The following is a 13527-nucleotide window of genomic DNA, read 5'->3' on the forward strand; positions in this document are numbered from 1 at the left end:
CTCTCATCTTCCTCTAGGACCGTTTAAACTGCTCGCCGCCCGAACTCGCTCGGAATCTGTTTGAAAAATGCTCGCTCGTTTTTTTTTGCTCGATTGTAAACGAGCCGCTCTGCTCGGTTCGGTTTGTAAACGAGTAAAGGTCTGCTCGGTTCGGTTTGGCTCGAATATTTTTAATTTATTTTATATATAATTATATATAAATAAATATATAAATATATAGACAACACACATAAAATATAAGTATACAATTTTTAAACCCTTTTAATTTTTTTCTATTTCGTCAGTTTTATTAGTTTTATTTAAGTTTTCAGAATACTAAAAGCTTGTTTAAATATTAATTATATCTCACTTCAAACTTTTTTCTCCTAAAAATTTACAACCTGTTATACGTTTGTTTAAAAAGTACTAATTTGTTTACAAAATATATTATTTATGGCCTTCAAATTTGTTTCTTATTGAAAATTTTAAAGTGAAAAAGAAATAAATAATGCTCGAAATCGCTCGATGTTCGATCGAAAAATGCTCGGTTCGATTTTGACTCGTTTTGTTTTTCGCTTGGTTTGAATTTCAGCCATTCGGTTCGGCTCGGCTCGACTCGTGAACAACCCTACCTCCCTCTCCCACCCATAACCCTACCTCCCTCTCCCACCCATAACATACACATAACCCTCCATTGAAACTTGAAAGGATACTTTTAAGACATTTTATTTGGGTATGTATTATTTATAGCAATAGTCTTTACATCAATGAAGAGTGTCATTTTTTATATAATTCTGTTAAAATCACGTGTTTTTTCTTATTTCACAATGTGAGATGATAAGTTATGGATCTATCAGTAGAAAGGGATTGCGAATTAAATATCAAAACGATTTGTATCACAAAAATGTGGATCAATAAATGCCATTTTTATAGGTTAATCTTATGCTATTTTCTTTTTGTAGAAATGGCTCAAAGTAACGCCATTAACAAAAGCAATTGTGTACATTCATAAGGTTATGGGTTTTGGCATAAGGCTTTTCTTTTGCGGTTTCATGTTTGAACCTAACAAGTGTATGTCTTTAAAGAGCTACTATTTTAGAATCAAACTTGGGTAAAGAGATATTGGTAAGTGTTATGACTTGCTGAAAAAGACATTGTTGCCATCACATGGCTAATGCGGTTAAAAACACCATGAACAAATCTCTTATCTTTTAGGGCATTCGTAATGGAGAGCCTAAATACGCTATTTTTTTTTCTTGCCACATCATTGCCGCATAGACAATGGGCATTTTTCCAGTTTACTCCGCAGTAAAACGAAACCTCTTCATAATTTTGTAATGATTAGTTAATTATTATAATTTAATAAACTTTATTTATTTAAATATTATGTATAATAGTAATTATATTTATTTTTATTTAATTCAACCAAGCACGCTAGATAAAATAATGTTTATACTGAACATGCAAAAATATATGTGTGAATGAAGGTGATTGGTGAAAAGTGAGTTTGAAGGGGGAGGAAACGGCATCATATGGATGACGTGAGGGACAACACCTACTTTTTGTAGACATGTAATGATGATGAGCGTTTTTACGGTGCTACGTAGACGGGATGAAGCCATACTACATATGCCCTTAGTATATATAGTAAATAGAAATAACGAAAACATATAACAACTTTATAGATCACTAAAAGTTGGCTTTTCCATTTCTATATTCTCTTAAATAATAATTTTCTTTAACTTTATAAATAACATAATAAAACATAAGTTACATACATTAACCTTTCTTTAATAAACATCTTCAAAACATATATTACATGTTATTATAAATAAATATTTAAAAAAAAATCTTTTTACCAATAGAATTTCTAACCTAATACACATATAAAAAAATAACATCACACAAAGTAAAAGAAAAACATATTTATCAACGACTGTTAAGTGATCATCGACGGTATAGTTTTACAGAAACAATATAGTCTGGTCAAGATAAAATAACGATGGTTTCAAAATTAAAAAATGCTATGCCTGAATAATAAAAAATCAGGGTTCCAAAAATATAAAGTATTTAACGGATTGAGTAGCACTAGCACAATAAATGTGAATAAACCCAAAAATCAACCGCAAGTTGGTAATAATAATAAGTGGCATTGTCCCTGTGTCTTAAGGAAGTTTAATCCTTCATACCTAACCTTACCTTATCTTTATTCCTCCTCATTCAATTATATAATCATCAACCAACAAACAATCATTCATTCCACCAATTAATTAATTAATAATGAATACATCCAGCAAGGATCCGAAGACGGAGACTTTGGATGCTCCGTTACACGCAATTGGCTTCCAGATCGATGAGTTGTCGCCAAAGAAAGTCACCGGCCGTCTTCCGGTCACTCACAAGGCCTGTCAGGTACTGATGTTATCTGTTATTTGTTTATTATTCGATCTGAAATTTGAAATTGACAGCCGTTTAAGGTGTTGCACGGCGGCGTATCGGCGTTGATAGCGGAGGCGTTGGCGAGTATGGGGGCCCACATGGCGTCCGGGTGGAAGAGAGTGGCGGGGTTACAGTTGAGCATTAACCATCTCAAGCGTGCTGACCTTGGGGATCTCGTCTTCGCTGAGGCCACTCCCGTCCACGTCGGCAAAACCATTCAGGTGGAAAATGTTTTTATACAAATTAATACAAGCGATATAAATTTACTGAAATTGACAAATGTGGCATTTGTTCCTCATGCGGAAGTTATTAATGCCTATATATAAAGGATAAAAGGTTTTATACTAGCACATATGATATGTAGAAAATTTTATAAGACCTCTATTATAACTTTATAGAAACTGATAGAAGTGATAATGGTGTGTTATATACATCGCCCATATAAGAATTTAAGGTTTTTATACTAGGCTACTAGCACTTATGATATGTAGAAAATTTTATACGGCCTATAAAGCTTTACTGAAACTGTCAATTGTGACAATAGTGTTATCTTCAAAAGTTATATAGCATGTATGATATATGAGGTAGTGTACACATAATTTGAACATGATGATTTGAGCAGGTGTGGGAGGTTAGGTTATGGAAGATTGATCCTGCAGATTCAGAAAACAGATCACTTGTATCATCATCAAGAGTTACTCTTATCACCAACTTGCCTGTGCCGGAAAATAACAAAGATGCTGCTCAAAATCTAAAGAAGTATGCTAAACTATGAACTATAAATAAAATTGCACAATACCAAAGTGTTTGTTAATATGCTCCAAATTGGATGAGCATCTTCTTTCAATGAATAAAAATATATAAGAAATTAGATGATCATCTGTGTTTGCTTAATTTAACTCTTGTAAAAGTTCAGACTGTGATGAAATTGATGTTATGGAAGAGAAGAATATATCATTTAAGATCAACAATTTGGTGCCTTTATTGGTTACTTATCATGAAACTTATCTAATATCATCAAAAATAGAAAGATGTGCGCTTTAAAGATATGTTTTATGTATGTACATGTAGTATCTTTTTACGTTGACAAACATGTGCAACATGTCTTATTAGTGCTAAGCCTAACGAGACATGTTTGTATGATAGATTCTTATCACCCCTTGGATAAAAGGTGTTTGTAGTTTGGTTTTGCTAGGTCTTACGATAAACTATTGGTCGCACCATTGGTGACGGTTTTTGTGTAAATCAAATCAAACAGTAGAAAACTAAAACCAAACCATACTAATAAACTGTATACAAAACACATAAAAGTCGATTTTGAACTAAAAGATCCAATTGATCGATTTCTTGTATTGGAATTACTAATCAAACTAATTATTGTAGGCCTCCATTTGAACTAGCAACAATAAGTAGGGCTGTAAACGAATCGAACGAACACGAACAAGGCCTTGTTCGTGTTCGTTCGTTAAGGAAATAATGTGTTCACGAACGGTTCACGGACACTTACCGAACGAGATTTTATGTTCGTGTTCGTTCGTTAAGGAAATTAATGTGTTCACAAACACAAACGAACACAAATAAAATCGGCAAAGCCCGGAGATTAAGACCGATGTATTCATCAATGTGAATAATGAAAGCATGTAAACGAATTGAGCGAACACGAACAAGGGCATGTTCGTGTTCGTTCATCTAATTTCAAACAAACACGAACACTTAATCGAACAAATATTTATGTTCATGTTCGTTTATTTAAAAAATGAACATTTGTGTTCGTTTAGGTTTTGTTTGTTTAAAATCTAAACGAATATAACTGAACAAAGATAAAGAACATATATGAACAAAAACAAACATAAACAAATATAACTGAACAAAGATAAAGAACATATATGAACACAAACAAACATAAACGAATATAACTAAACAAAGATAGAGAACATATATGAACACAAATAAACATAAATGAAAACAATAAATAACTAAAATTGATGTGCTAAAAGTAGTCAAATAATAAATAACTAAAATTATACCAATCTAGACACTAAGTAATACTCTAGACCCTTAAACTTAACTTAAACTAATAACCGGCAAGTGAACCGATCGATTCTAGTACAACTAAGTAAGTCCGGATATCGAACCCACAAGACTCTTTAAATTACGAAACTAGCAAATTAGACTCAACTACAAGACACGACTATTTATTAATAATATTTGAGAGGGAATTTAATAATAATAATTAAACTTAATGATTACTTTAATTAAACTAATTAATAAAATAATAAAACCTAAACCTAATTTATATAATAATAATAAAACATAATCATTACCTTAAACTTAATTAATTAATTAATAAACCTTAAACTAATTAATTTAACTAAAGAAAACAATTAAGAATACTTGGATTGATTCAAATGATAAAGATAACTACCCAGACCAGAATCCCCAAAGTTACGGTTATTAATTAAATGGAAAACTCACGTTATGAAACTGGGATCATAAAATAAACCCTTGACAGAAAACCCGAATAGGACCCTTGAGCTTCAAGAAGACGCCTATGGATTTCTAACAAGTTTTAAGACTCACCAGTTTTATATTAAACTTCCTTACGGTTATTTAATTGCTTATGTCTAAGTATCTTTTATGACGAAAACCTACCTTACGGCGCGGAATTCAAAAGATAGCAAAGCATACCCAATTAATTTAATAGACTAAGCTGACAATCAAACCTAGACGAACTCCTTACGAAGAACTAAATCTAGCAATCCCGACAAGCAAAGATCTATCAACAACCTATCACCTTACAGCTTTCTAGGCTGGCAGTTCACTTTTATCTATTTACTTGATTTTATTGTTTCTATGATTTTAATGCATATTAATCACAAACTAGCCAAGAACACACAGTAAATGACCTAACAAAACCCTATCCTATGAAACAATTAACAATGACAATGTGAAACAATAAATTCAAGTAAACAAAACCAAGCAATCAAACGCATCAATTAAATCAAACTCAACCGTTTACTTAGAACATAAAATCCATAACGAAACGAAATCCAAATAAAATCAAACCGAACTAAGGTTCATCACGACCTAGGAAGTTTATGGAATTTAGCCTAGCATCATAAAGTCTAAATCAAACAAAACAAATAAAACTGAAAACTTGGTGAAATAATAAAGAACGAAAGAGTAAAGGTGATAAAACACGTATTCTTAGATCTTAAACGTCTAGCTCTTCGCAGGATGTTCTCTTGCCTTCAAAATCACCACAAGACTCGTAAGATAGCTCCAAGAACTCCCAAAATCGGCTGGTGGCTTTCAGGTTCTGTCAGGTTTTAAGTTAAAGGTGTTTAAATACCCAAAACAAGGCCCAACAATAAGCAAAAACGAAATTAATGGGGGCCGGTCAGACCGATTCTCTGTTCTAGCACCTTCCTGAAGCGTTCCGGAACTCCGTTTCGGCTCGTTTTAGCTAGTTTTTCGCCCTTTTTCATCATGATCAAATCCCAGAACCTACGAAACATAAAAACGTTAGTAGTATATAAATCTCGACTAAAAACGAATAAAAACTATTAAAATATTAATTAAAATATACAAGGGAAACATAAACATTTAGCATTATATCAATAACTAAACAAAGATAGAGAACATATATGAACACAAATAAACATAAATGAAAACACTTAAATGTACACAGATTAACAAATATAAAACTTTAAGTAAATGACTCATCCAAATAATATTTAATTATTTTTTATTAATACATAAACAAAGATAAATAAACAGACACAAACGGACATAAATAAACGAACATAAACGAACGTTCATGAACATAAATGAACGAACGGAACATGTGTTCATGTTCGTTCGTTTAATTAAACGAACACAAACTTTTTGTTCATGTTCGTTCGTTTATTAAATAAACGAACATAAACAAACTTCCCGCCGAACATTTCGCGAACAGTTCACCGAACGTTCGGTTCGTTTACAGGCCTAACTATAAGTTTAATGATGTGGGATTGTAGTGACATACGGACAATGCAACGAATAATTTTATGGAAAAAATCATAAAATGGACCTACTTTGGAAAGAGATTCCACTTTTACCCTATTCCCCCCCCCCCAAAATAACAAAAATAAAAATAAATCTTAGAATTTTAGAAATGTCATCCTCTAACTCATCTTTGACAGATGTGTTAGGTATCCAAAGTCCAAACACATGGTCAACGACATTGTTAGCCTCTTGTTTTTTTTAATATTATATTAATATAAATAATTCTACTTATATTTGTTTTTTTATAACTTTTAATATATAAAGTTTTATATTATTTTGAATATACCGATAAAACATGCTTATTGTTAACTATATATTGGCATAAATTTTATTTAAAACCGTGCGGGGTCAAATTTTATGAACATTTCGATTTTGTCGGTTCGTAGATAAAAATAATCATGTCACATCAGTATAAGTAGAATTATTTATATTAATATAATATTAAAAAAATAAAGAGGCTAACACGTCTTTGACGATGTGTTTTAGATGCTAACACGTCGTTGACCATGTGTTTGGATACCTAACTTGACCGAAGGTGCGGCTCGCACACCTTCAAGGTTGGGCCTACTGAAAGTTAACTGTGTTAGTTTTTTGTATGACTTAGATTACTTATGTGGCAAAAACGTATCTCTTACAACAAATTAAGAGGAAATCTTATGTAGTAGGGAACATAAGCACGATGGATACAATTTTTGGCAACATGACATGGAGTGTCGTAGTTGTAACATGTCTGCCTCTTAACATATGGAGCACATCCCCAGTTGTTTGACCATGAAGATGACAATGAATGTGAATGTCGACATCTATCATTTCTTGAATTATTTCCACAACTCTTGTGTGAAGAGCTTTCAAATATCTTGGTGTTCTCAGGTGGAATGTAGTTTGCACATTTATCATTTCGTAGGTTTCACAAAAAACTGTTTTGGAAAGATTTTCTTTATTAGTTTGAACAGGTTTTAGAGAAACATCATAAACAATTGTCACAAAATCAGAAAACTGATCACATTCATCATCATCACTGTCTACCTATTCTGCACATGAAGTTGAAAAATCAAAATTGTTCGCACATTAAAACACAAAATTAATTACCTTTAGTGATCCTGATTCAACAATTTCATATTGAACCTACTTGTCATAAACCATGTGATCCTCTCTAGCCTCTTAATCTTTAGTTAAAGGGGAACCCGTACGCTTTCCATTACAAGGAGGAGACACCTTATCAAATACCAAATCCTCACATTTTTTTTATTTCTTTCCATTTCAGTTATGTCTCAATCATAGTTTAAACAATCTTAATAGATACGTCAAATTTCTTAAAATTAAAAAAAAAAAACATTTCCAAATTTTGCTTTTAGTTAATATAGCTTGGTTGTTAAATCATCAATGTGTTTTTTCGCATCTAGATGAGCACAACACTTTTTACTTAAATCATTCATAAGTTTTGAAATGTCTTTCTTTTGAGCCTCAACATTTTTTTGAAAGCTTTATTTTCTTTAAAAAGAGTGTGTTTTTCATGTTTCATATATTCTAATTCTCTTAATAGATTAGCATCATATGGTCTAACATAATGATGCATTTTCAATGCGAGCTAGAGAACAAAAATTAACATTTACCTCAGATGAAGATGACTCTAAAGTTTCTGCCATGAATGCATGATCAAGCTTGGGATCCAAGACTTGTATCATATCCTCACAATCACTTTCAGTGCTCCTCTCGAGAGTGTACGTAGAAGAATCTTTCCAGCCCCCTACCATCGAAAGCTCTTTATGTCGATTCTTTGTTATTTTTGGTATAGAAAAACTATCTTTCATGAGTTCATTTGACTTTTTGCAGTGCTTAAACTACTAGTATGATTAACCTTATGTGTAACATTCGTTAATTTTCAAAACCGACAATCCGACCCGTTTTAAATTTTTGGATCTTCGCATTTAGTAAACTATATTTTAAACTTATAATAACATTATTCCATCTTTACGATTTTAATCCTAAGCTCCATTTTATGTATTTTATATGTTAATTGCATTTTATTCAAGTCCAGGAGTTGTTTGTCTATTTAAAAATAAGAACACACACACATATTATTATTTTTCTTCAGCGCGTCGTGTCACACAGTGGAGCCACATTCATGCTACGTGTGACGCAATTGACTAAATATTTTTGTTCATGTCATATCACAGACGTCTCCCACGCGGCACGTGGGGGCGGAAGCCTACTCCCCCACGCGATGCGAGGGAGGTATCTGCATGTTTCTTGTTTAAACCGTCTTAAATCTACTTCACGATCAATTCAAATGTGTTTCAGCTCAATTTTATGATAATAAACATCATTCAACATCTGTTTCATGTCACAACTCATTCTTAATTATTAATTTGATGTTTTTGAGTAGCTTTTAATTATAATTAACAAGTTTGACCCATAAATTGAAATATGTTTGACTCAATACCCATATAAATAAAGCTTCATATCTTCTCATTTCATTTTGCCACAACTCAATTTGCAAATGATTGTTGTTATTCTCTAATTTTATTGATTTCTACCTACTTTGACATTCCAAAAGTCAACTATCGAAGTTCAAAACTTTTTCTTATTATTTTCTTGTTCAACTTCTGGGTATGTCCACATTTTGGGTTATTTAGAACATGATACCATGTTAAAATCAATTTAACATTAGTATGAGTTCTCAAAAACGAACTTGACTCGCTTATGCATTTATTCGGTTGAGTTCAGTTATTTTATTCATCATCTAAAGCACTTCTTTTTTATCTCACTTTCTAAAATATAATATTTTTACCATGTCGGAATATAACTTGACATAAAAGTTGAGTTATGGTCTGACTGGAAACGAAACACTCGCTTAAACTCGTTTTAGGTTTGTTTCAGATTTTTTATGAAACGAGTGTGACTTATTAACGCGATAAGAAACCTATATTGAACCAAGAAATATTCTCTAAGGTCGTTCATCGAGCCAAACTCGCCCAGTTCAGCTCGCTTAACGCTTATTTTCATCGTTTGCTTGTTTAAACTTTAACAAGTGGGTAATCCCATTTTTTATCTTTTAACAACATTTTAGGGTGTATGTCACGGAGTTAACCCTTAGACTCTCGTGCGGTACTTAGACTCCTTCTAAGTTCAACCTTGATCACCAAAACGCAGCAACAACTCTTAGACTTGAAAGGGAACACAAGATTGTTTGAGAATGCTTGAGGGAACTTAGATTGAACAAGAGAGCTTTGTAAAGGAAACTTTGTATTGCAAACTTGATTGGTGATTACAAATGAGCAGCCCTACATCTATTTATACTTGCTCCCCCTACTTCTAGGACCTTCCATTCTAGGTCCTTTTATTATTAAAATATTACAAATATCTAAGATATTTTACAAGTAAATATCTATGATATTTACAAGGACCTTTCTAGTAACTTTGGTCCAGATTTTTCTAAGTAAACTCTAGGTTTTTCCTTAGAAAATATCCAAGATATTTTCTAAGTCTTGAAGGCCTTGAACTTGCTGGAAATCTCTGGAAAAACGAGCTGTCCCGAACCAGTTTTAGGCGGGTCGTGATATTCTCCCCCACCTAAACTCGCGACGTCCTCGTCGTGCTAGCTTCATGGTATTCCTTGATTTTGTCTCAGAACTGCCACAACATATCCTCGGCTTCCCAACTTGCTTCGGTGTCCGGCAAGTTCTTCCACTTGACCAAGTATTCTTTGTGCTTTGGCACACCCCTTCGACTAACAGTTCGATCGAACAGAATCTCAGAAACCTCCCGATCGAATGATGTTACCACAGCGGTTGGCGCCCGCTTAGACACACCACGATTTGGGTCTTCCACGTCTTCATGATAAGGCTTGAGGAAACTTACGTGGAAGACAGGATGAATCTTCAACTTTGATGGTAGTTGAAGTTTATAGGAAACTTTACCAACACGGGCAATCACTGGAAATGGGCCTTCGTACCTTTGAACAAGTCCTTTGTGGACCTTCCTTAGGGACTTGAACTGATTTGGTACGAGTTTCATCATAACTTGGTCTCCAACTTGAAACTCCACATGTCTTCGTTTATCGTCGGCCCATTTCTTCATTTTCTTAGTTGCTTTGTTGAGAGAAGCCCGAGCCAAGTCAGCTTGCTCGTGCCATTCCTTCAGACTTTTGTAAGTAGCTGGACTGGTTCCTTCATAGGATGCCGCTAAGGCATTTGGGGTAAGTGGCTGGCGTCCCGTGACCAACTCAAAAGGACTTTTACCCGTAGCTTCACTCCTCTGCATATTATAAGAAAACTGTGCAACATCAAGGAGCTTTGCCCAATCCTTTTGATTTGCACTTACATAGTGTCGGAGATATAACTCCAACAAGGCATTAACCCTTTCGGTTTTCCCATCCGTTTGGGGGTGGAAGCTGGTTGAGAAGTTTAAGTCAGTCCCCATAATCTTGAACAGCTCACACCAGAACTTCCCAGTGAATCGCGGGTCTCGATCACTAACGATGACGTGCGGAATCATCCAATACTTGACTACATTCTTGAAAAACAGCCTTGCCGTTTCAGCAGCAGTTACATCGGCAGGTGCAGGGATGAAGGTTCCATATTTTGAGAACCCATCAACCACTACAATAATACTTCTAGGACCTTCCATTTTAGGTCCTTTTATTATTAAAATATTACAAATATCTAAGATATTTTACAAGTAAATATCTATGATATTTACAAGGACCTTTCTAGTAACTTTAGTCCAGATTTTTCTAAGTAAACTCTAGGTTTTTCATTAGAAAATATCCAAGATATTTTCTAAGTCTTGAAGGCCTTGAACTTGCTGGAAATCTCTGGAAAAACGAGCTGTCCCGAACCAGTTTTAGGCGGGTCGTGATATTCTCCCCCACCTAAACTCGTGACGTCCTCGTCGTGCTAGCTTCATGGTATTCCTTGATTTTGTCTCAGAACTGCCACAACATATCCTCGGCTTCCCAACTTGCTTCGGTGTCCGGCAAGTTCTTCCACTTGACCAAGTATTCTTTGTGCTTTGGCACACCCCTTCGACTAACAGTTCGATCGAACAGAATCTCAGAAACCTCCCGATCGAATGATGTTACCACAGCGGTTGGCGCCCGCTTAGACACACCACGATTTGGGTCTTCCAAGTCTTCATGATAAGGCTTGAGGAAACTTACGTGGAAGACAGGATGAATCTTCAACTTTGATGGTAGTTGAAGTTTATAGGAAACTTTACCAACACGGGCAATCACTGGAAATGGGCCTTCGTACCTTTGAACAAGTCCTTTGTGGACCTTCCTTGGGACTTGAACTGATTTGGTACGAGTTTCAGCATAACTTGGTCTCCAACTTGAAACTCCACATGTCTTCGTTTATCGTCGGCCCATTTCTTCATTTTCTTAGTTGCTTTGTTGAGAGAAGCCCGAGCCAAGTCAGCTTACTCGTGCCATTCCTTCAGACTTTTGTAAGTAGCTGGACTGGTTCCTTCATAGGATGTCGCTAAGGCATTTGGGGTAAGTGGCTGGCGTCCCGTGACCAGCTCAAAAGGACTTTTCCCCGTAGCTTCACTCCTCTGCATATTATAAGAAAACTGTGCAACATCAAGGAGCTTTGCCCAATCCTTTTGATTTGCACTTACATAGTGTCGGAGATATAACTCCAACAAGGCATTAACCCTTTCGGTTTGCCCATCCGTTTGGGGGTGGAAGCTGGTTGAGAAGTTTAAGTCAGTCCCCATAATCTTGAACAGCTCACACCAGAACTTCCCAGTGAATCGCGGGTCTCGATCACTAACGATGACGTGCGGAATCATCCAATACTTGACTACATTCTTGAAAAACAGCCTTGCCGTTTCAGCAGCAGTTACATCGGCAGGTGCAGGGATGAAGGTTCCATATTTTGAGAACCCATCAACCACTACAATAATACTTCCGGAGCCTTCAGACTTGAGCAGGCAAGTAATGAAGTCCATGGAAATGCTTTACCATGGCCCCTTTGGAATGGGTAAAGGCTCCAACAAACCTCCCGCTTGACGTTGTTCGATCTTGTCTTGTTGGCACACTAGGCAAGTTCGAACATACGCCTCGACCTCATCCTTTAAACGTGGCCAATAGAATGTACCTTCGATGAGTGCCACCGTTCTTTTTACTCCAGGATGACCAACCCATAACGAATCATGACACTCCTTCATGATTTTGTGCCTAAGATCGCCCCATCTTGGCACAAACAGCCGGTTTTACCCTTGGTGAATAACAACTCGCCTTTCACCCAAAAACGAGTTGTCTTGTCTTCTTGGGCTAAGGTGAAGAGATGCTTTGCAAACGAATCTTCCTTTAGCCCTTCCTTGATTTGGTCTTGGAGATCAAATGTGGGTCTAGTGATGGCAGCAAGTTCAGCTTTCCGACTTAGTGCATTGGCTACCACATTTGCTTTTCCCGGCTTATACTCCAAGACATAGTCAAACTCTGCAAGGAAGTCTTGCCATCTAGCTTGTTTGTGACTTAACTTATTTTGTGTTTGGAAGTAGCTAGTGGCAACGTTATCAGTTTTGATAACGAACATGGACCCGAGAAGATAATGCCTCTAAGTACGCAAGCAGTGTACTACGGCCGTCATCTCCTTTTCTTGAACCGTGTACTTCCTCTCGGTGTCATTAAGCTTTCGGCTTTCGTAGTCAATTGGATGTCCTTCTTTCATAAGGACCCCTCCTATAGCAAAATCCGATGCGTCGGTGTGTACCTCGAAAGGCTTTGTTATGTCGGGGAGGGCCAAGACAAGCTCCGACATGACCGCCTCCTTTAACTCCTTGAAAGCTGATTGGCATCGCTCGTCCCATACCCACGGCTTGTTTTTCTTGAGCATATCTGTCAACGGAGTAGCCTTCGCGGAATACCCCATGATGAAGCGACGATAATAGTTAACTAACCCAAGGAATGAGCGTAACTCCGGAACCTTGGTCGGTGCCTCCCATTCTTGAATAGCTTTAATCTTCGCTTCATCCATTATGAGTTTACCTTCTTTGATCCAATGACCCAAGAACTCCACCTCTTCTTGGGCGAACGAGCATTTCTCCAACTTG

The 13527-nt window shown here is 35.7% G+C and overlaps 1 protein-coding gene across 1 annotated transcript; it reads left to right on the top strand.

Annotated features, from left to right (window-relative positions):
- Positions 1-2166: 2166 nt before the first annotated feature.
- LOC143592235 (1,4-dihydroxy-2-naphthoyl-CoA thioesterase 1-like) lies at positions 2167-3379 on the top strand. The gene is made up of 3 exons (XM_077072193.1): positions 2167-2391; positions 2448-2639; positions 3041-3379. Exons 1-3 carry the CDS (start codon positions 2260-2262, stop codon positions 3191-3193), a joined length of 477 nt encoding a protein of 158 aa, XP_076928308.1. The 5' UTR covers positions 2167-2259; the 3' UTR covers positions 3194-3379.
- Positions 3380-13527: the final 10148 nt, after the last annotated feature.

Source organism: Bidens hawaiensis, unplaced genomic scaffold (genome assembly GCF_021521415.1).
Source record: "Bidens hawaiensis isolate Kalapana, Puna unplaced genomic scaffold, B.hawaiensis_p1.1 tig00040625_1, whole genome shotgun sequence".
Taxonomy (NCBI): Eukaryota; Viridiplantae; Streptophyta; class Magnoliopsida; order Asterales; family Asteraceae; genus Bidens; species Bidens hawaiensis.

What these genes read in the sequence shown, in the direction of transcription:
- LOC143592235 (XM_077072193.1), top strand. Translation starts at nt 2,260, where the DNA reads ATGAATACATCCAGCAAGGATCCGAAGACGGAGACTTTGGATGCTCCG. An exon ending in TCACTCACAAGGCCTGTCAG is followed by an intron (nt 2,392 to 2,447) that starts GTACTGATGTTA and finishes TGAAATTGACAG; the next exon opens with CCGTTTAAGGTGTTGCACGG. An exon ending in ACGTCGGCAAAACCATTCAG is followed by an intron (nt 2,640 to 3,040) that starts GTGGAAAATGTT and finishes TGATTTGAGCAG; the next exon opens with GTGTGGGAGGTTAGGTTATG.